The 23084-nt window shown below is 38.0% G+C and overlaps 1 protein-coding gene across 1 annotated transcript in view; it reads left to right on the forward strand.

Moving 5' to 3' along the window:
* Nucleotides 1-23084, forward strand: part of gigyf2 (GRB10 interacting GYF protein 2) — a 148975-nt gene that overhangs the window by 97993 nt on the left and 27898 nt on the right. The window contains exons 17-22 of the mRNA XM_080185567.1: nt 4554-4666; nt 7043-7171; nt 9599-9699; nt 12216-12316; nt 16054-16212; nt 22534-22689. Of these exons, the coding sequence (XP_080041693.1) occupies nt 4554-4666; nt 7043-7171; nt 9599-9699; nt 12216-12316; nt 16054-16212; nt 22534-22689 (759 nt within the window). The remainder of the gene's footprint in view (nt 1-4553; nt 4667-7042; nt 7172-9598; nt 9700-12215; nt 12317-16053; nt 16213-22533; nt 22690-23084) is intronic.

A 23084-nucleotide genomic window follows, 5' to 3' on the forward strand; every position in this document is an offset into this window, starting at 1 on the left:
GACAGTTGGTACATAACCTCAGACTTTTGTACCTTTATCCCGACGGTAGAAGGTGAAAGAGAGAATGTCCAGGGTGTGCAGGGTTCTCAATTACGCTGGCTGCTTTGCCGAGGCAGTGGCAAGTGCAGACCGAGTCAATGGATGGGAGGCTGGTTTGCATGATGGATTGGGTTACATTCATGACCTTTTGTAGTTTCTTGTGGTCTCGGGCAGAGGAGGACCATACCAAGCTATGATACAAACACAAAGAATGCTTTCTATGATCCATCTGTAAAGGTAGCTGACATGCCAAATTTCCTTAGTCTTCTGAAAAAGTAGAGGCTTTGGTGGGCTTTCTTAACTATAGTGTTGGTATGGGGGGACCAGGACAGGTTGGTGATCTGGACACTTAAAAACTTAAAGCTCGCGACTGTTTCTACATCGTCCCCGGTGATGTAGACAGGGGCGTGTCCTCCACTACACTTACTGAAGCCTATGACAATCGCCTTCATTTTGTTGACTTTGAGGGAGAGATTATTGTCACCACGCTAGTTCACCAGATTCTCTATCTCATTCCTGTCTCTGTCTTGTCATTTTTTGAGATCCGACCCACTATGGTAGTGTCATCAGCAAACTTGAAAATCAAGTTGGAGGAGAATGTGGCCACACAGTCATAGGTGTATAAGGAATATAGTAGGGGGTTGAGAACACAGCCTTGTGAGGCACTGGTGTTGAGGGTGGTGTTGCCTATCCTTACTGATTGTGGTCTGTTGGTTAGGAAGCTCAGGATCCAGTCACAGAGAGAAAAACCTAGGTCTAGACCATGGAGTTTAGAGGTGAGGTTAGTAGGAATAATGGTGTTGAAGGTTGAGCTGTAGTAATAAATAGGAGCCTGACATAGGTGTCTTTGTTGTCTAGATGTTCCAGGGTTGAGTGCAGGGTCAGGGAGATGGTGTCTGCTATGGACCTGTTGCAGTAAGACAGAAGAACGGGGAATATGCTGAACAGGTAATCACCAATAAATCCAATAGATAATACAGAAAACTTCATTCAAAGAATGATAAAAATGTGGAATTGTTACCACAGCCAGTTGAGGTGAGTAGCAGAGATACATTTAAAAGCAAGCTGGATAAGTATAAAAGAGGAGTGACCGGAGGAGGGAAAAATAAATGCTGGCATAAACCAATTCAGCACCTGGCTTATTTCTTTGCTGTAGACTCTGTAACTGAGCATTTTTCATTTAAAAATAGACACTTTTGAAGAGAAATGAATTGAAGAGCATGCATACCAGGGTCTGGTGATTAATAGAAAATTACTATGTCTTTGAACAACCTGATTAAGATTGGGTTTTTTCTTCATCAACCACTGATTCCCATCCCATTTTGGGATTTATTTATGCAACTTCTTTGTTTCTTTTTAAAATTAAAATTTCTCCAATTTCAGTTGTTCTTTTCTGTGCTAGTAGAGAGGATGCAGAGTGAGATGCTTGACGTGCAAAGAATAGAAAAATGTAAAAATAAATGGTATTGAGCAGATCATCATTTAGCAAGTTAATTGACAAAATACATTAAACGGCTGTTCTCCTCACAACATGTTAAAATTGTTTTCTGCTGGTTCAGTGAAGAAAATGACATGATGTTTAAATATTTTTAAATGGCTTCAGGATAAAAATACACTATAAATCATTAATTTTATAGTAGTTAATAGGTTTGCTGCTCTTCTAGATTTTGAAGAACTTGGAGTTCTGGTTTAAATACCTTGCTCAAGCTGCAAGCCTTGATTATTCCTTCCTCTGCTTTGGCTAATTCAGTTCAGCATTTCACATCATTAAACTTGGAAAGCTGTTTTCAGTTAAATTACTTGAGCAAAATTACTTGAGTCTTCTGGAAAATTCATGTAAACAGCAAGACTGTATGCTTAGTTTTGTTAAGAAAATTCCAGAGCAACAACTTACTTTTATATCACATCTTAATGACAGGTGACCTAATAATCAAGGTCTTTAAAATTATGAAGGGGCTTTGATCTGGCGGATGCTGAGAAGATGCTCTCCATTGTGGGGAGACCAGGACTAAGGGCCATACATGAAAGATGGTCTATAAATTCAGTAGGGATTTTAGGAGAAACTTCATTGTCCAAAGAAGGTACTTTGCAGGTGTGTTATTGAACAGACTCTAACACTAAATCATATGAAGCAATATTAATGCAAGTGGCCAAATACTTGATCAAAGAGGTAAGTTTTAAGGAGTGCCTTAAAGGTGGAGAATTATGAGTGGGACTTCCTGAATTTAGGTCATATAACTTTAGTATACATTATAAGTGTATGTAAAATGTAATATTTTGGTGTAATTTGAAAGAACTTGAGTAATGTTGTGATTAAAGGTCCACTCTAGTCATCGAAAACCCTCAGCAATTCACCCTAATTCACTTCATTCAGCCATAATGACATTAGTGAAATCCTGTTTTGAGGAAGCAAAAGATGACATTTAAAAGCAAAAGTTAAAAAAAGCACATGGTGTTGCTTTATGATTGGCATTATAAATTTGAATGTGTCATACTAGACAACTTCTCAAATTCAGTAACGTTATCCATGTCCTGTGAACATCCCAGATGTCTTTTTTTTAAATGATTTAATTCTATTGTCTATCGGTGTGCGTTTAATATAACTTTGGGTTGTAACAGTAACACCTTCTTTGATTTGATCCAGACGTTTGTATCTGTTGTATATTGATTTTCTCAAATCTTTGAGTTATTTTATTTCACAACTGAATATAAACCACAGCTATGAACTATTCCACTTGATTCAATCATAGAAAATGGAAGCTGTGGGTTCTCTTAGTTGACTTGAGTGGGAGGCCTACCATGTTAATAAGAGCAAATGTTGACTGCCTTCCACTAAAGGACACAAACCATCACTTGTAACTGAATTTGGGTGAAAAGGGTTGACAGTAGCAATGAGTGTAAATGATTCCGAAAATATTAGAACTCTTTCATTGGTTCCAGTAATAAGGTGAGGGCACCCTATACACAGCTTAGTCATGCACTGATCTGCAACTCCCAGATATGTAAAGGTAAATTCTTGGAAGTCAAGTTTAACTTGTATGTATTTTGTATGTATTGTACAGCTTTAATTTTGTATGTATTGGCCTGGATTTTACAGTCAGCGGCGAAGTGACAGTGCTCACTGTTGATTTCAGGGAAAGCTGTTTAACCAAATCAACTGAGCTCTGTCACATAGATTTCACATTTCTTGATCATTTCATTCTTGCACAAACTTTAGGGACTCTGCTGTCCAGCAACAGGAATGACATTAAACTAGCTAAGATATCAGTTAGTTTGAAGAATTCTCTCAGACAACAAATGAGGAAATAAAAAATGATTATTCTTTGCATTTTAATCATTTACAGGAAATGAAATATAGATTGGGGCATGCACATGGAATTAAGGTAGAAGCTAAAATATAAACTTTAAAATCAAGTTATTTAAAAATCTTTTGAATTTAATTGTCGCAATGTAGAAATTTGACATTCTGCAAATATGAAATAAGATATTCAGGGCAGAGAGGTTATTCAGAAGTAATTCTGAGATAGCACTTTGCTTAAAAATCCAATTACACATCTTTCAACACGGTGTAATTTTTTTCCAAGTCTTTAGCAGTGAGACTTGCAATGTTTAAAGGTGGAAGTTCATGCCAGTTCACTGACTTCTGGATGGCTTCTAACTGCATGGGAAGCAACAGCGTATCCTGTGGAATCACAACAATTTCAGGATAGTCAGAAGTCTCAGAACACCAGGTTAAAGTCCAACAGGTTTATTTGATAGTAAACACCACAAGTTTTTGGAATGCTGTTCTTTGTCACTCTCCACTTACCTGATGAAGGAACAATGTTCCGAAAGCTTGTGGCGTTTACTATCAAATAAACCTGTTGGACTTTAACCTGGTGTTGTGAGACTTCTTACTGTATTTACCCCAGTCCAACGTCGGCATCTCCACAATTTCAGGCAGCCGTTTAATTTTCATGGCCTACGTTGCATGTCTAATTTTGAAAAAACAGGTCAAACATTGCTGCAGCCATGCACCCATGGAATAGAACATATTTTAAATACAGCTGCATAGTATGGTGCCCATATATGAAGACTTCCAGAGTCAATGAAGCTAAGGGTAAGTTGTATGTGGTTAAATTTTACATTCAAGATCAGGTTGTTGAATTAATGAAAAATGAACCAAAGGGAAAATATGTGGATAAAATACTTGACTTTCTTAAAAGGATAGTTGCACATCAGTCAAAGTTGCTGTAATTCAGCTTAAATGATTCGTGAAAAGATATAATGTTAGGATTGGTACAGTAAGTCAATGTGGTATTTCAAAAATATAGACTTTACATTTTTAGTACAGCTCGGATGGTTTATCATATCAATAATGTTTTGTACTGTTATTGGGATGAGAAAGTAAATTTACTTCCAGTTATGATTACAAAATTCTCCAAATCAAATTTTTTGTACTTGATGAAAAATATTTTGTTGCTTTCTTTGCTTCGCCTCTGCACATATTTTATTCTCATCTGTTTTGTTTTCAGGGTGACCTGGATCAGGAAAGATTGAAAAGGCAGCAGGAACTGGCTACTTTGAATTTATATCAAATGCAGCAGATACAGTGTCAGCAGCTTCTGCAGGCGCAGCTTATGACCAGGTAGTTCTTAGAACAATAAATCATAAAGGCTTTTTTTATTGTTTTGTGGGATTCTGGGAAGACCAGAAATTTGTTGCCCATCCCTTTATTGTCCTTGAGAAAGTCATGATCAGCTGCTGCCTTGAACCACTGAGGTCTATCTGATGCCGACAAATTCATTGTGTTGTTAGGAAGAGAGTTCCAAGATTTCAACCCTGCAACGGTGAATGATTGGCAATATACAGGTTGAGACCTTTCTGGAATTTGGCAGAATTCTGATTTTTGGATTATGGAATCCAGCTCTCTAAATTTTGATCCAACTTCCACCTCCTTTCAGCTACCTCTCCAACCCTGGCAAAGCATGGAGAAGGCTCTACCACGAGGGTACACACTACTTCTGACTGCTTGGCAGAGCTTCTGCGTTTGATGGTGAAACCAGAGTTTAGCGGGGGATATGCCTGGTGCTGCTTTCAACATGCCTCCTGCACAATTGAATCCGGATTGATCCCTTAACTTGTTGGTATATGTTAGGTGAGGGATATGTTAGGCCATAAAGTTGAAGATTATGTTCGAATACGATTCTGCTCCTGCGGATGGCCCACAGCACCTCATTGTGTCCAGTTTTGGCAGTGCTGAAATTTTCCTGTTTAGCATGTGGCGTTGCCATTCAACATGATGGAGAGCGTGCTCAGTGCGAGGATAAGATTTGAAGGAGAATGGTGGTCAGTCCTACCTATATTATAGATGATGCATCAGTGACAGCTAAACCGTTAAGGGTATTGTCGTGTCAGTTTTTCCTCTTGTTTGTTTCCTCACGCACGCTGCTGCAAACTCTTTCTGGCAGATATGCCCTTCAGGGCTCAGTCAATACTGGTATTACCAAGCCACTTTTAGTGAAATCCCCCACCCAGAGGGCACCTGTGCCCTTGCCACCATCAGTGCTTCTCCAAAGTGGTGTTCAATACACAAGAGTGCTGATTCAGCAACAAAGGAAGGGTGGTAAGTGATAATCAATAGCATTGGTCATGTATGGCTTGATGCCATGAGATCTCATGGGGTCTGGATTCAATGTTGAGGACTCCCAAGACCAACTCCATGTGATGAATACCACTGCACTAATGCCTGTGCTGGGTCCATCAATTTTCCTTTTTGACTTTACTGTAGTGACTTGGCACAACTAAATGGCTTGATAGTCCATTTCAGAGGGAAGGTAAAAATCAGCTACATTGCTGTGGGCCCAAAGTCACATGTAGGTCAGATCAGATAAGAATGGCAGAGTTCCTTTCCTAAAGGACACTAGTGAATCAGATGGGCTTTAATGACAATTACAAAAGCTCCATGGCAGCATTACTGAGACTAGCTTTCAATTCCAGATATTGTTTTAGTAATCAGTTGAATTTATTAATTGAATTTAGGATTATTTGGTGAGATTTGAATACACCAGGCATTAGCCAGGACACTGAATTACTCGTCCAGTGATATTACAAGTACATCACCATTTCCCCATTTTTGAATTTATTGAGGTTAGTATGGAAATACTAAAATAATGAGGCATTTTATACAGGAGTGATTTGACAAGATTTGTATATCCACGTGCCTTATCTGTTCAGATTGTCTCTAATGTGGATGTAGCCTCTTATTTTTAATTTTATCCAATTGTAGTTAAAATTTAGGAGGAACAATACTGAAGATTAAGAATTTGTGAGAAGCATTGTAAGTTCTGCTGCATAGGTTTTTATATTTTAACAAAAAGTTAAAGTACATTGGCTGTGGTTGAATAACATAGTTTTTAATTGCTATGTAGAGTTTTGCTCAATTGCCTCCAAAGATCAAGAAGAAATGTCAGAAATATAGCTCCCATGAAGCTTTCCACAATTTAATTTTGGAGCAAATTAAATAAATAACGCACAGTTTCTGACAGATTTGTATGTGGCCAGTTGAAAACAGCTGTCCCGATATTCTAACTGGTCTTCATTTATTCATTCCAATTTTTAAAAAACTAATAAGGTTTGTAAGTCAAATATATCCTAAAGTACAGAAAGAATAGGTAATAGGGGTGGGATGGGGTATGATGAAGAAAGAATATATAACTGGCTCCTGCTTTTATGACGAATGGTATACACAAATTTATGAAAATGAACTGGGCTTGTTAAACTTCACAATCAATGCTAATACGAATAAGGGAAATAAGTGCTATATAATTGTTTTTTGGCCCTTAAAATGAGTTACTATTTCTGAGATTGTGCTATTAAGAAACATGATAAGTAAATGGGCTATGAAATCTACTTTTTCAATTTCAGGACTAAAATTTAACCTTATGAAAAATATGTGACAACCCAGTAGTTTGTTGCACTACAAGTTAACATTCAGTGCTTAAGATTTGTACTTCTTTCTAAGGCAACAGTACGCACAAGCAATAGCACACCAACAAAAGGCAGCTATGGGAGCCATAACATCACAGCAGCAGCAGCAACAGCAGCAGCAACTGGCTGTCATACTTGAACAATTCCAAGCCTTAAAGTTAAGGTAACAATTTGTGGGATTTAGTACATTTGAGGGGAGAGAGTAGTTTTTTCATACACATTTTTAGGAATGGCAACAGTACTACAAAACATATTGCTTATGCAATATGATTGAAATGAGTGATCTGAGCATGCTGTAGAATCCAAAAAGCTGGGCTTCTAGATATCACGCAAATGATTGTGACTTATAGTCCATGTTTACATCCTATTATCTTGTGTTCTCCAATTATTTTCTGTATCTGTACCAGTTTTATTTTGATTTTTAATTGGTTATTCTCCATATACCACTGGTAAAAGAAGAAAATTACAAAATTGGAGGGATATCTCTTTGGGAGTTGAGGAAAATATAATTGGCTTCAGCAGTTCCTAGCTATGGAAAATACATTAGGGCAGGGTTCTTACTCCTGATTTCTGCTAAAAGGTTTTTACTCAATGTGCAGTGATGGTCAGGATTGGACTCTGATTTGATGTCAGAAGTTGAATAGCTTTCTTTATGATGAATATTCATGTAATTGCCATACCTGAAGATAAGTGGTAAATGTAGCAATGTACCTGGCAAGAAACCAATGTCTTCAAGGGAGAATATTGGGATGAAAGGAAAGGGTTGGTGCCTTCTACCAGTAAGTGGCAATTTGGAGAGAAAGAAAATTTATTTTGTTTTGTATCAAGGTGATGTAGGTGAATCTTTCAGATGCAAAATAAATTATTTTGTCAATGCCATTGGGAGCACTGAATGCCAATCAATTAATTTTGATGCAACTCCAAGATACTGTCTCAATTTTGCCACAAGATGGACACTTGTTTATTATCCCAGTGATGCTGGCTCTGATTTCTTTGTCATTAAGCTTTGCCTGTTCAAATTATGAATTGTTTTCTTGATTGCTCAATTGTCTAGTTTTATTGTTTCATTTCTTTGAGAAATAATTGTTCAGGATAGAATTAATAGTCACATGGAAAAATTTGGGATCATAGAATCCTTATATTGCAGAAGAGGCCATTCGGGCATCAATTTTGCACTAACTCTCTGGCAGAGTACCTTACCCAGGCCCTCCTTCCCCACACATTTCCCATGGTTAATCTATCTAACCTACACATCTTGGGACACTGAAGGGAAATTTAATTTGGCCAATCCACCAAATCTGCACATCTTTGGGCTGATTAGTAAGAGCCAGCTGAGGGAAGATTGTGTTTAACTTGCATGATGGAGTTTTTTTGAAGAGGTGACAGAGGATTGATGAGAGCAATGTGTTGATATGTACATGGACTTCCAAAAGGCATTCAATACAGTGGAGAAAAAAAAGGGACTGTAGCAATGTGGATAAAATAATTGGCAGAGTAAGAGAGAGTAATGGTTAATGGATGTTCCTTCGACAAGAAGAATGTTTGTAGTAGGTTCCCTGTGGGTCAGTATTGGGAACCTTGATCTTCCTGATATAAATGATTTAAACCTTTGTGTTAAGGGATAATTTTGAAGTTTGCTGATGATTTAAAGCTCGGAAACACTGTAAAGATTGATAAGAGCAATGTAGAACTTCATAGGAGCAAAACATGTTGGTGGAGTGGACAGTTAGGTGGCAGATGTTCATTATAGAGAAGTGTGAGGTGACTCTTGATAGGAGGAACATGGAGACGTAATATAAAATAGTGGGGTAAAACAATAAAGGCTGTGCGTATCTGTATAAATTGTTAAAGATGACCAGACAGGCTTTATTAGTGGTGGCATTGAGTACCAGGCGGGTATGCTGAATATAAGATGTTGGTAATTTTTCAGCTGGAGTATTGAGTGCAGTTCTGGATGCCATACTTTAGGAAGGATGGTTAACACACACAAAAGGTCTACAAGTGTGGTTCCAGAAATGAGAAACTTCAATTATGAAGAAAAATTGGAGAGATTGGGACTTCTCCTTGGAGAGGAGATGGCTAAGAGGAGATGTGATCAAGGGGTTCAAAATCATGAGGGGATTGGACAGAGTGATGGGGAAAAACTGTTCTCAAAGAAAATTTTTGTGACATTTAAACACTCTTATCAGAATGCAGGTGCTATAGCCGTAAAAAGGGTGTATGGTTGTCCTTCCTTGATGTTCCATTTCAGGCTTGTTCTGCATTTCTGGAGATATTGGATCATCATCAGCCAGAAATATGGGAGTGCCAGTGTGGCAGAGGAAAGTAGGATTAGAGTAGCAATCCAACAAACTCCTTGGAAGATTCAGGCTTATATGTTGTGTTGTTTAAATTACTGAACATTGATGAATTGTTGGCCAACACGTATCATCATTCATCTGTTTGTACTTTGTTATGAAAAAGATTTCACTGTTTTTAATGGTAACATTCAAAATTATCTTCATGGAATGATTTTTAATCCTGTATCAAAAATTGTCAATTCAATATTTACTCCATAGCTAGTAAAAATAAACACCTTATCTACACTCAGATCCTCGGAGCAAAGCCTGATGCCTCCAGTAACAAGGCCCATGACTGTGTCTGACAGTAACTCAATTTGGGAATTGCAAGCTGCAGCGTCTCAGCCCTCGGGTAAATATGAACAAGCATGTTACCTTAGTGCCTTCAAAGAATAATTTGGCAATGGTTAAAATTAAACCATTCAGTCACAGTGTACATCTTGATTCTGACCTCTGGGGTTATTGTGTAAAATAATTTAACTATAGGAGACAGTTATAACCTATGACGCATGAATGAAGGGAAAGAGCAATACACAGTTGATTGATATGCGTGTAACATACTTTTGACTCCGTTGGAAGTTTAACTAATTAATGAGATTTTATTTCTAATTTGAGTTCCCATTAGTCACAATCTAAGATGTGCCTAAACCAATGATATTGCATCTCTTTGATTTTCAATTTGCCAATCTCTTCTATTTAATGTCTTAGATTAACTGCTATGGCATTGAAACTGAACAAATCCTTCCTCCTGAAGGATACATATACTTTAAATCTGTATTTGTCCCTCCTAATTACTTAGGCCAGCCTCTATCATAAACTCTGTACCCCTGCTACTCCAATCATGACTGTTCCAATACCCGCTGTTACCCCCCCACTCGCACACTACCACTCTCCATTTTCTGTAAGCCTGAGTGATCAAAAAAGCTGTTGCTTGTTTTCTTTTCCAAACCAAACTCTGGGCTTTAGACTACTTGTGCATTAAATGCCTCTAAGGTTAACATATTAAACTAGTAGCTGGTCACAACTTCAGTTGGTCACAAACCTGTCTCATCCTTCAATTCCCTCATTTGTTCCTAATTATGTACAGATGGAAACATTCTGGCACAAATCCTTGACATTGCATTAAATGTGAGTTTATACTTTGATTGTGGAATAAGAGCCATGATCCCATTAGTAGCAATGATGGTTGCATAGCATTGAGTTCAGGTAAGGATACTTTGGTTTCCTTGAACCATCTTCATTGGTGGATGACTGACGGAAGAACCCCATCCAGTGAAAATAGTGTGTGCAGAAAGTAGTGTATGTGAATACTTGGTTACCCAACTAAAATGTTATGAGGCTAGTGATATAAAATCAAGTTTATTTCAACCTTGAATTGTCCCAAGACAGAAGTTTGTAGGTTCGAGCCCCAGTTGTGATACTTGAGCACATAATCCTAACGGACACTTTATTAAGGAAACTTTGCAATATGAGATGTTATCTGTTACATGAGATGCCATGCTGACATCCTGTGTGCACCCACAGGTGTACCTAACAAATCCCATAACATCTTTCCAAACAGAGCAAGGACTTTTTTTCTCCAGATTATCCCTCAGCCAACATCTCTTGAAACAGATTTTGTTGTCATCTAGTTTCTGGTATTTTCCTCTACATAAATTGGTTGCTGTGTTTCCTGTATTGGAACAGCAACCCAAATATTTCACATAATTGGTTCTAAAGGGATTTAGAAATATAAATGAAAGTACTTTAGCTTTTGTTTCAAAGGAGTTTCTTGGGTTATGATTTGGAAGGCCTCCAAATGCACCTCTGGGACATCTATTTTGTTTCGATTGCCTCCCAAGACAAAAAGATGTCTAGTATAGAAATAAACATGTACTATATTCCTGAACCAAGAAACCCATGTTATAAGACTGACAGAAAATGCTGGAGAAATTCAGCAGTTTCAGCATTTTTTATGGGTGTGTTTCGAAAGTGAGTCAGATTTGGAAATCATGCTTTGGTCCATAGATATGGTATGCAGTGATTGTGAATTTTGTAAACGTTGCAATTTATGAAGGACTTGGTAAACGTTGGTGCAAATTTGTTAACCCAACCATGGAGCTATTTTAACAATCAATGGCAGAGTCGGGAGTGATGAATATACCATATGACCATATCAGCTTGGGTGCATCTTCTATACCTAATTGTTCCTTATTCCCTTTATCCCCTTTTACACTGAGGTTTTTTGGTTTTACGTACTTTATTTTCTCTGTGTGGCTGACTAAGGAGTTTAGAATTAGTGCCCACATAATTGTCCTGAAAAGGGCATCATAATATCTGGTTTTCCGAAGGCTTCTCATGAGTAACAACATTAGCACTTGTGTATCTCAGAAATTTAGAAAAAGACAAAAACCAGGAGGATACACTTGTTTTTTGTTACCTGGTGGAAAAGCCTCCAGCCTGTTTAAAGGAATAGCTTTAGAGTTCCAGAAGTTAAATGGTGTCGTTTCTGAAGCTTAGTATGACACAGCCATATTTATAGCATTGTTGACACTCAGTGGTAATGCACGTTACCCCAGAATCTGTGAAACCTAGGCTGTACTCTATGTTGAGTGGAAGATGCAAATCAGTCTGAATGAAAAAGACATTTGAGTGGAGATCTTTCAGCCTTTTTGAATCTCTTTGCCCAAGTGTTATTTGTTCCCAAAATTCCATATTTGCAATGTTAATTGTGGAAACTGCTTATGGCACCTACTTCTGCTTAATTTAATCTGCAGTTTTCTGTGGGATTAATTATTTTGACTTTTCTTTCCAATCTACACATGGCTGTTGAAAGAAATGGTTAGCGTTTATAATGTAATTATTTTTCTTTTCATCATTTTCCCTCAGGTTGGGATGGTGGTAGTGTGTGGGACTTGCCAGTTGATTCTCCAGTTCCAGGTGCTTCTGTTGATCAAATCCAGCAGATGGAGAGAGGAAAAGCTGCCAAGGTAATAAAAAGCCAAATTTGCACAGAATCTTTTTGGATATCACTTGATAACAAGTTAGTAATCTGGAATTAACTTCTTTAACTGTAAAGTCCGCACTTAGTTGTCGCTGGGACTGAGCATAAAGCTGGTGGAGCAGCCAGAACAACCCCTTTGATTTCAATTTTGTACCACTGGGAAAAGAGTTTGACTTCTGTATATTTGCATTTTATGCTACAGAGTATTATGGTAGTATGGCACAAAGGTATTTTAATTCTTAAACATAAGCAGCAGGTCTCAACCAAAGCTGTCCACTTATCCTTCCATGATGTTCAGTGGAAATTTCATATAACTGAATTACATACAACATTTCTGGATAATATTTAAATCGATGTGGGCACAGAGGCCCAATTTGAGCAATGATATTCGCTACCTATCTCAAAAGAAAGCTGACTACAGACCTTTCCCAATGTTAATTTGAACCTGGTTAAAAAGTCAAGGGATCGCAAATCACCAATCTCCAGTGATATCATTAAGCAGAGTAAGCAACCAGTCACTAGTTTCAGTAAGTAAAATGAATTGATTATACTTAATTTATAAACTTTACAGAGGATGAAGTAAAGATTGGGATAAATGCATTAGTTGAAATATCATAAACTTTTTTTAAAAAATGAATAAACTATGGAAAATATTGTTGCTCATGTGATATTCATTTTCCATTGCCAGAGAGATTGTTCAGCAGCAGTTATTGCTTAGTATACTGTTTAAATACACAGTTACATAATTTTTTATGTACTCATACTGGCATAATTTTTTCAGTAGAGTGGTATTATAACAGCGGTATCCTAGCATCAAAGAGAAGTTCTTGTAGTGCACTAATTTCTAAATTTGCTGTCTGCAGGGACATCTGTAGTGTGCTGTAGAGGAACACCCTCTTCATCATAGGGTCAGAAGTGGGGTTGTTCAGCCCCCTTCACAACCCTTCAGGTGCAGTCTGTGTCTGTAAGCAGTAAGACCTGAACAACATTCAGGCTTGGACTGAAAAATGGCAAATAGATTTGCACTACACAAGTGCCAGGCAGTGACCATCTCCAACAAGAGAGAACCTAACTATCACCTTATGATTTTCAGTGGTATTACCATTGCTTAATAACTCTTGACCAGTAACTGAACTGATCCAAGTTGGGAATTCTGCAGTGAGTAACTTGCCTCCTAACACAGTAAAGCCTATGAGGCTCAAGCCAGGAGTGTGAGAATACTCTCAGACTGCCTGGATGAGTGTAATTTCAACAAACCTTAAAGAAGCCTGGTGCCATCCAGGACAAAACAACCCGCTTGATTACCTTCAATATTTACTTCCTACACCACTGACACAACAGTGTGCATCACCTACAAGTTGCACTGCAGTAATGAAGGCATGCAGCACTGTCTTTCAAATGGAATTTTATCTCGCCTCTCAATTGTATGTAAAATCCAATCATGATTGATCATCAGCCTTAGCCCCACTTTCCTGCATGTTCCCCATATCCTTCGATTCCCTCCGAGAACAAAGATCTGTCTGTCTGAGCCTTAAATATATTCAGTAATGGAGTATTCAGTAGGGTAAACAATTCCACAGCTTCACACATTTCTGAATGAAGAAATTTCATGTCAGTCTTGCATGATTGATCCTTTCTCCTGAGACTATAACCACCATCTTCCATATTCTAGGAGAAACAACATGTCCATCCTGTTAGCCCCTTGAAAATCCTGTACGTTTCAATAAAATCGCCCCTCGTATTTTTGAAGACCAGTGAATATAACATAATTTGCTCAGCCTTTTATAGATCAACTCTCTCATCCCAGGGACCAGTCTAGTCAATCTTCAATGTACTGCCACCATTTGCAACTGTATCTTACCTTTTTTATGGATACCAAAATTGCAAGCAAGCAGTACTCCAGGTGTGGTTTTCATTGAAGCCCTATACAATTGTAGCAAGACTTCCTTATTCTTGTATTCTGGTGCCCTTGCAATTAAAGGCCAATATGCCTCTTAACCTCCCTATTTGCTTGATGTACTTGCATACTAACTTTGTGTTCCTGGCAGATAGATTATCTGGTCTTTTCCCTATTTCCTCTATCCCTCTTTTCTAGCAAAGTGAAATTCCAGTTGTTAATTTCCTATCTGCTGGAACTGTTGAAGGTATTTTGGAAAGTCATAACCAGTGCATCCGCTACATCTTTTAGAATCCTGGGTGCAAGCCACTAAATAATGGACTTCTGACAGATTTTAGTCCTTTACGTTTCTCCGCAACATTTTTTATGTTGATATTTATTATCTTAGTTTCCTCACTCTTTTTTAACTTGGTGTTATTCTCTATTTCTGGTAAGTAACATGTCCTGTACTGTGAAGGCAAACGTAAAATATTTGTTCAGTGTTTTTTTGCCATTTCCTAATTCCCCACGATGATCTATCGAGTCTGTACTTCTCAGGAACCAGCATTTACTTTAGCAACTCTCTTTCTCACGTACCTGTAAAAGGTCTTGGAATCTATTTTTATATTCCTAGCTGGTTCACTCTAATATTCTATTTTCTCCTGTTGTCAACCTTTCTGTGGCCTTTTGCTGGTTTCTAAACACTTCCAATCCTCTGATTTGCTGCTACTCGTTCCAACATGTTAACCCACTTTTAATCCATATTATTACCTGCCTCAGTAAGCAAGATGGATCTTTTTTGCTGAGGCTTTGCTTTTTAATCGGGATGTATTTTGTTGAACATTTTGAATTGTTTCTTTCAATATTGCTTGCCATTTATTTGTTGCCATTACTTCTGGTCTTTTTAACCAATCAGCCTTGGCCAACTCATTCTTATATAAGTGGCTTTATTTAAGTTTAAGATCCTTGTTTAGAACTGAAATATTCCACTTTCAAACTTAAGTTAAACTTCAGCTAAACATAAGTCAGGCTTAATAAAATACAGCATAGAAACAGGCCATTCAGCCCCTCATGTTTATGCTCAAAATGAGCCTTTAATACCACACTGTCATCTTGCATAAAAATGGAAGAGGATCTGCAATGGCATGAGACAGGTGAGACATCATGCCAGATGACAGTAGTGCACTTGGTTTAAGGCAGTTTTTACATTTCAAATTGGAAATGAACTCCAGGAAATTTGGGTGCAAGTTCCTGTTGGTGAGTGGAAATTGGCATAGATTTTGCTGTAATTTTAACCTAAGTTAGTTAGAGCAAGGAAATTCCAACCATTATCTGATCATTTGTTGCTATTTGGGGGATCTGTGCGAAAATGGATTGCCATGTTCACTGATATCATAAAAACGATGACAATGTTTAAGAAAATTAATTCGATGTGAAATTTGTTGGGCTATTCAGAATGTGAAAGGCACTTGTATAAATGCATGTTTTTTTTCTTATCTGCTTTCAGTAATTTTCTGACGCTACTGTAATGATCTAATTTAGTCTGGTGAAAAATATAGTTTGTTTAATATGCATAATGAATGATGGAGCAGACTTGATGGGCCAAATGGTCTAATTCTGCTCTGACATCTTCGGTTTTCATGCCCTATCATGGAACACGTCAGTAATGCACTAGAAGTTACTTTGTTTATTGGCACTGAAACTGTTTGTAAGACTATAGAACTGGGTTTTTGGTACTCTATACCTGGTTCGTAGGTTACATATGCAATCTTCCCAATAATATTTTTAAAATTCTATTAATCCGTGTACTGCTGGTAACTTTCTGTAATTGATGTTTTTGTGCTTAGCTTGAACAAGAAAAAAGAGATGCAGAAATTAGGGCTAAAAGGGAAGAGGAGGAAAGAAAACGACAAGAGGAAATCCGTCGCCATCAGGAAGAGCTTTTACGAAGGCAAGAGGAAGAGAAGAAACGAAAGGAGGAAGAAGAGCTTGTGAGGAGGAAACAGGTATGCTTAGGAACAGAATTTAGAAATAAAAGGATTCAGAGGGACATTCCTTTCTCTCAAAGGGTGATGTGTGTCTGGAACAAGCTGCCAGCAGAGGCAGGTCTAGTTCTGTCTTTTAAAAAGCACTTGGACAGTTACATGGGTAAGATTGGTACAGACAGATATGGGCCAATGTGGGCAATTGGGATCAGCTTAATTGTAAAAACTGGGAGGCTTGGACAAGTTGTGCTGAAGGGCCTGTTTCCATGCTGTAAAATTCTATGACTCTGTGGCTTAGAGTGGGACCTGAATATTGAAGGGTTATATGACTTTGAGGTAGGATGGCAAATTGAGAAAAAAGTGGAGTCATAATGGTTTGTAGCATGGAAACAGGCCCTTTGGCCCAATTGGTCCATGCCACCCTGTTTTTTTTAAAACCCCTAACCTAATCCCAGTTGCCTGCATTTGGCCCATATCCTTCTATACCCATCGTATTCATGTCACCATCTAAATGCTTTTTAAAAGATAAAATTATATCTGCCTCTACTACTACCTCTGGCAGCTTGTTCCAGACACACTATCCTCTGAAAAAATTGCCCTTCTGGACACTTTTATATCTCCCCTCTCACCTTAAACCTATGCCCTCTAGTTTTAGACTCCCCTATCTTTGGGAAAAGATATTGATTATCTACCTTGTCTACGCCCCTCGTTATTTTATAGACCTCTATAAGGTCACCCCTCAGCCCCCTACAGTCCAATGAAAAATGTCCCAGTCTATTCTCAATCCATCGAGTCCCAGTAGCATCCTAGTAAATCTTTTTTGCACTCTTTCTAGTTTAATAATATCCTTTCTATAATAGGGGGACCAGAATTGCACACAGTATTCCAAGTGTTAATTAGTTAATGACCTCCGTAGTGAAGGTGCCCCAAGGTAGCAGTGATCATAATGTGATTGAATTTTACATTGTTTAAGGAAAAGAGTGGTGTAAAAGATGTACTTTAAACTTAAAGAAAGACAATTATGAGGGCATGAAAGCAATAGTGAAAGTGTACTGGCTATCTAGGTTAAGGGATAGGTCAATAGTGTTGCATGGCTAACATTTAAGAGGATATCTCAGAATGTATGCAATAGATGCATTCCAATGAGAGAGAGAAATTCCATGGGGTGGACCCACCATCTGTGGTTAACTAACAAAGTTAAAGATAGTAAGGAAAACCATATAATTGTGCTAAAATGGGCAGTAGGTCAGATGATTGGGCAGAATATAAAAAACAGCAAAAGGGACTGAAAGATTAATATGGAGAGAAAAGGCAGTTGATGTATTAGTTTTAATGTTACAGAAATTAACTACATGAGGGGAAGGTTCCCATTAGATGAGAAAATAACTAATGTAACTCTTTTGCTTAAAAAGGGAGGAAGATAAAGCAGGTCAATTAGCTGAACATCTGTCTTGGGAAAATATTAGAAGCTAATATTAAAAATGTTATAACAGTACCTTATATAAGTTCAAGGAAATCAGAGTCATGGTTTTGTAAAATGGATATCATGTTTAACCAATTTATTGGAGTTCTTTCAAGAACTAACAGGTATTGTGGATAAAGGTGAACTGGTAGATGTACTATGCTTATATTTCCAGAAGGCATTTGAAGGTGCTTCATTAAAGGTTATTGCTAAAAATAAAACTCATGGTGTGGGAGGTAACATATTGGCATGGATAGAAAATTGGCAAGCTAGAGTAGGTATAGATAGATCATTTTCTGTTTGGTAGGAAGTGGTGAGTGGTGTGCCACAGGTATCAATGCTGGGGCCTCAACTCTACAATTTATTGAAATATTCTAGATGAAGGGGTCAATGCTATGATTCCTCAGTTTGCTAATGAACAAGGACATAAACAGGATATAGACAAGTTAGATGCATAGACAAAGATCTGGAAAGTAGAATATAATGTGGGAAAATATAAGGTGGTCCGTTCTGGCAGAACAAATAAAAGAAACGGTATCCAAATAATGAGAGATTGCAGAGCTTTCAGACATAGAGGGATTCAAGTGTCCTGGTGCATGAATTACATAAGGGTGGAATACAGAAGCAGCATGTTATTAGCAAAACTAGTAAAATATTATCATTTATTGCAAGAGAAATTGAATACAAGAGTAGGGAGGTTATGCTTCACTTAAATGGGGCATTGGTGGGACCGCATCTAGAGTACTGTATGCTGCATTTCTTTCTTATGTAAGAAAAGATGTAAATGCAGATCAGAGAAGGCTTATTAGACTAATATGTGGAATGCATGGGTTGTTTTATGAGGAGAGAAGGGGCAGGCTAGGTTTCCAACACTGAAGTTCAGAAGTGTAAGAGGCCATTTAATTGAAACATGCAGGATCCTGAGGAGTCTTGACAGGGTGGATGCTGAAAGGATGTTCCTTGTGGATGAATCTTGAACCAGGGCTGCTGCTTTAAAAATAAGGGGTTGCTTATTTAAGATTGATGAGGAATTCTTTTTTCTCTAAGGGTTTTGGGACTTCGTAATTATCCTCCTCAAAAATTGAGGAAGAGCCTTTGAATATCTATAAAACAGAAGTAGATAGATTCTTGATCAGCAAGGGCTGAAAGTATATCTGGTTGGCCAACTCCTCCTAGATTCTATGTTTTTTCAGGCAGGAAGGTGAAGGTTAGGTTAAAATTGGATCAGCCGTCATGTTAGAAGATGGTGCAGGCTCGAGGGACCAAGTGGCCTACTCCTAGACTGTATGTCATATATTTCCTTCCTGGCTGCCAATCAATTGTGATTGGAGTGGTCACTGTTGGTGGGTTGGCAGAAGAATGGTGAGAGGGAATGAAGAGAGGAATGGTGTCCGGATGAATTACAGATTGCGGGGAGGATGAGATTACAGCAGAATATTTGAGTCGGAGGAAAGCAATCATCTTCTTGGACCACAAGTAGCACTAGCTAAGCGTTTACCTGCTAGAGCCACCATCTTCCATTTTCCTTTTGAGCCCTGGGAAACCAAACCATGGACCTTTTAAATTTAAAGGGCTTACAATATCTGAGAACCAAAGTCTCATTATCATATAGATATGACTTAACTGTTTCCTGTGAGTGGGCTACTCCAATGCTCCTTGAGCCTTAGTGAATAAATCAATGTAGGCATATTCTTAGGGCCAGTTTTCACATTTTGTTATCTTCAATGACCCCCACCCCTCTCCTGTCTTGGCGGTTTGAGACAAAGGTCGTTGAAATTACACTTGTTCTTTTGAACAGCAATTCAATTGTAAAATTCACCCCCGATAGCTGAAGTAAACTTGGAGCAAGCATATCAGTAGTAACAACTTGTCAGTTACTTGATACCTAGCAAGATTCTATAAACCTTTTGTGCAATCCAGCCAGTAACAATGTTGAGAGTTGCTTGACCTAAATTACTGTTTGGTTGCTTTCTGTTATGCAACATGTGTATGAAACAAACATAAGTAAGAAGCACCAGGAACATTCAACAAGTCAGTTAGCAGTTGAGGAGAATAGATTAGTTAATAGTGTTTATGGGTCAACCCGCTTGCTTGCTTCTCTTGGACTTCTGGGCTGCTTGAACATATTCAGCTTTACCAGTATTTTTTCCTTTTTTTCCTTCCTCCTTCATTACAGCTTTAATGGTTTTCATGTTCTGTTTAACTAAAATGTGAAATCTGCCAAATAGTTCTTGCCATCCAACATCTCGTTGGTAGTTCAGGGTGTATGTCATGTATTTTCATAAACTGCAGTTGATTAGCTTAGGATGTGGTCAGGTTGAAGGAGTTTCTCGTGAGAGAAGAGTACTACAGGTCTCTATTATGAATTACAAATCATAGCTCCTTAGCTTGTTTGGCTAAAAGGTAGGACAGTAGACGAGCAGTGGCAGTTGCTTCAGGAGATATTTAATTTCTCCCAACTAAACTATATATCAGAGAGGAAGGAAGATTGTGTAAGAGGGGAAAAAACATCCACAGCTAAGCAAGGTAGTCAAAGACAGCATTAAGACAAATTCTAAGGTGTACTATATTGCAAAGACCAGGCTGGAAGATTTGGAAACTTCTAAAGGTCAACAAAGAGTTACAAGAACAAAGGTAAATTATGAAAGAAAACTAGCACAAAATATTATAAAGCATAGCAAAAACTTCTAAGTATACGAAAGGGAAGAGAGTAGTTAAAGTGAATGTTAGTTCTTTGCAGGATGAACCAGGGAGTTAATAGCGATGAACGCAGAAATGGCGAAGAAGCTAAATCAATATTTTGCCTCAGTTTTCACAGTGGAGACACTAGTAGCATTCCAATAATGACAGGTAATACAGACATAATAGAAAGGAAGGAAAATGCAGCAACCATCATCAATAGGGCAAATAGTACTCAACAAACTATTGGTATTGAAGGCAGGCAAGTCCCTACATCTTGGGTATTAAAGGAAATAGCAGAGAAGATAATGGATCCATTGGTTATAATGTTCAAAAATTCCCTGGGTGTGGGAAAAGTTCCAGTTGATTGGAAAATTGCTAATCCCTTATTCAAAAAAGAGAGGGAGGCAGCAAGTAGGAAACTATGAACCAGTTAGTTTAACATCTGTTGTTGGGAAATTAGAATCTGTTATGAAGTACATTTGGAAAATCAAAACACAATCATCAGAGTCATCATGGTTTTAAGAAGGGTAAATCATGTTTGACTAATACGTTAAAGTTCTTTGACGATGTACAAGCCAATGAATAATGGGGATACTGTAGATGTAGTATATCTGGACTTCATGAAGGCATTTGATAAGGTGCTGCACAGAAGGTTAATACACGAAGTAAGATCACATGGGGTTAGGCATAATTTTATTTGTTTCGATAGAAGACTGGCTAACAGACAGAATAATGTGGAGATGCCAGTGTTTGACTGGGGTAAATACAGTAAGAAGTCTCACAACACCTGGTTAAAGTCCAACAGGTTTATTTGGTAGCAAACGCCACTAGCTTTCGGAGTGCTGTTCCTTATGTGCCCTGTCTTATACGCCCTGTTTGTGAACAGAACTCCCGCTTATCTGACAAAGAAGCAGCGCTCTGAAAGCTAGTGGCATTTGCTACCAAATAAACCTGTTAGACTTTAACCTGGTGTTGTGAGACTTCTAACTGACAGAAGGCAGAGTCAGGATAAATGGATCTTTTTCTGGTTGGCAAGCTGTAGCTAGTGGGGTTGCTACAGGGCTTGAGACTCATGGATACAAGGATAGAAGTTACTATTGCCAGATTTACAGATGACATGAAAATGGGTGGGATAATAAGTTGCAATGAGGAAGTAAGAAATTTACAAATGGATATAGATAGGTTAGGTGAGTGGACCAAAATGTGGTAGATGGAGTTTAATGTGGATAAGCATGAGATTATAGAAAAATGGAAAGGAAACTTATCTAAATGGAGAGGGACTTTGGGATGCTTTGCTACACAGAGATCTGAGTGTCCTCGTGCATGAGTTGCATAAAACTGGCATGCAGCTACAGCAGGCATTAAGGAATGGAAGTTTGGCAATTATAGCTAAAGGAATAAAGTATAAAAGTAAGAACGTGTTGCTGCAACTATGCAAGGCATTGGTGAGGTTGCACCTGGAGTACTGTGTACAATTTTGGCCCCCATATTTGAGGAAGGATGTAGTGTCATTAGAGACAGTTCAGAGGTCGTTAGCTAGGTTGATTCCAGAGATGAGGGATTTGCCTTCTGGAAAGGGGTTAAGCAGTTTATGTCTATACTCTCTGGGGTTTAGAAAAATGAAGGGAAATCTAATTGAGTTATATAAGATGATAAGATATTTGCAAAGTAGACTTAGAGCAGAGATGCTTCCTCTTGTGATGCAATCTAGAATAAGGGGGTCGTAGTTTTACAATAAGGGGTAGAAGATTTAAAAGAGCTGAGGAGAAACGACTTCTATCAAAGGATCATGAGTCTGTGGAATTCACTGTCCCATCATGCAGTGGATGCCAGGACATTGAATAAATTTAAGGAGGAGAGAGACAAATTTTTAGTTTATGGGCTGAGAGTAATGGAAGATGGTCAAGTTGCGTTCAGGCTGAGATAAGATTAGCCATAATCCAATTGAATGGCGGAGCAGGTTCAAGGACCTGAATTGCCATTCCTATTCCTTGTTCTTACGTTTGTTTAATGTTTCACCTCTGCAGGTATTCTCCGGATGAATCTTTTTGTGAGATGCAGGAAGGGCATGGCTGCTTAGTACATTAATTTTGAATTCTGATTTTTCTTTAGACAGTTATTGCTAAGAAAAGCTTCTTCCCTCAAATTTATGTTTGGTGATTTTTGAATGGATGTTTGGTTTTGTTTGCTTGCTCTAGGAAGAAGCACTGCAACGCCAAAGAGAGCATGAAGCAGCACTCTGCCGGCAAAGAGAAGAGGAGGAGCGACAACAAAAGGAAGAAGCCCGTCGGCATGAAGAAAGGCGGAGAGAAGAGGAAGAAAGGCGCCAAAGGGAAGAATTCCTTCGAAAACAGGTATGAGAATAAAATTGGCAAAAAGAATTGACTTAACTGAAAGAAGCTAATCACGTGTTAAATATTTTTATAAGAACTTAGTGGAATAATTTTTGTTGCTTTTTCTTCCAACGTGAGACCATTTCACTTTTCAGTTCACTGAAATATTTGCTGATGATTTGAAAATACATGTATTTAGAAAAGTTTGATGTAAACAATTACAACAAAGCCTAGCTAATTTTGCAGCTGGCAGAGTTCTGAAATTGAGTTAGATACCTTGTTGGATCATCTAACTATTCCTGTAATAATAGAACAAGTATTTATTAAATCATGGTGTATTCATTTTTTTAAATGTTTGAATAATTAACGTTATTCTTGAAGTTCCCCTCCAAGTCACTCATTACTTTGACTTGGAT

Source organism: Carcharhinus amblyrhynchos, chromosome 3, assembly GCF_965287045.1.
Source record: "Carcharhinus amblyrhynchos chromosome 3, sCarAmb.v2.hapA, whole genome shotgun sequence".
Taxonomy (NCBI): domain Eukaryota; kingdom Metazoa; phylum Chordata; class Chondrichthyes; order Carcharhiniformes; family Carcharhinidae; genus Carcharhinus; species Carcharhinus amblyrhynchos.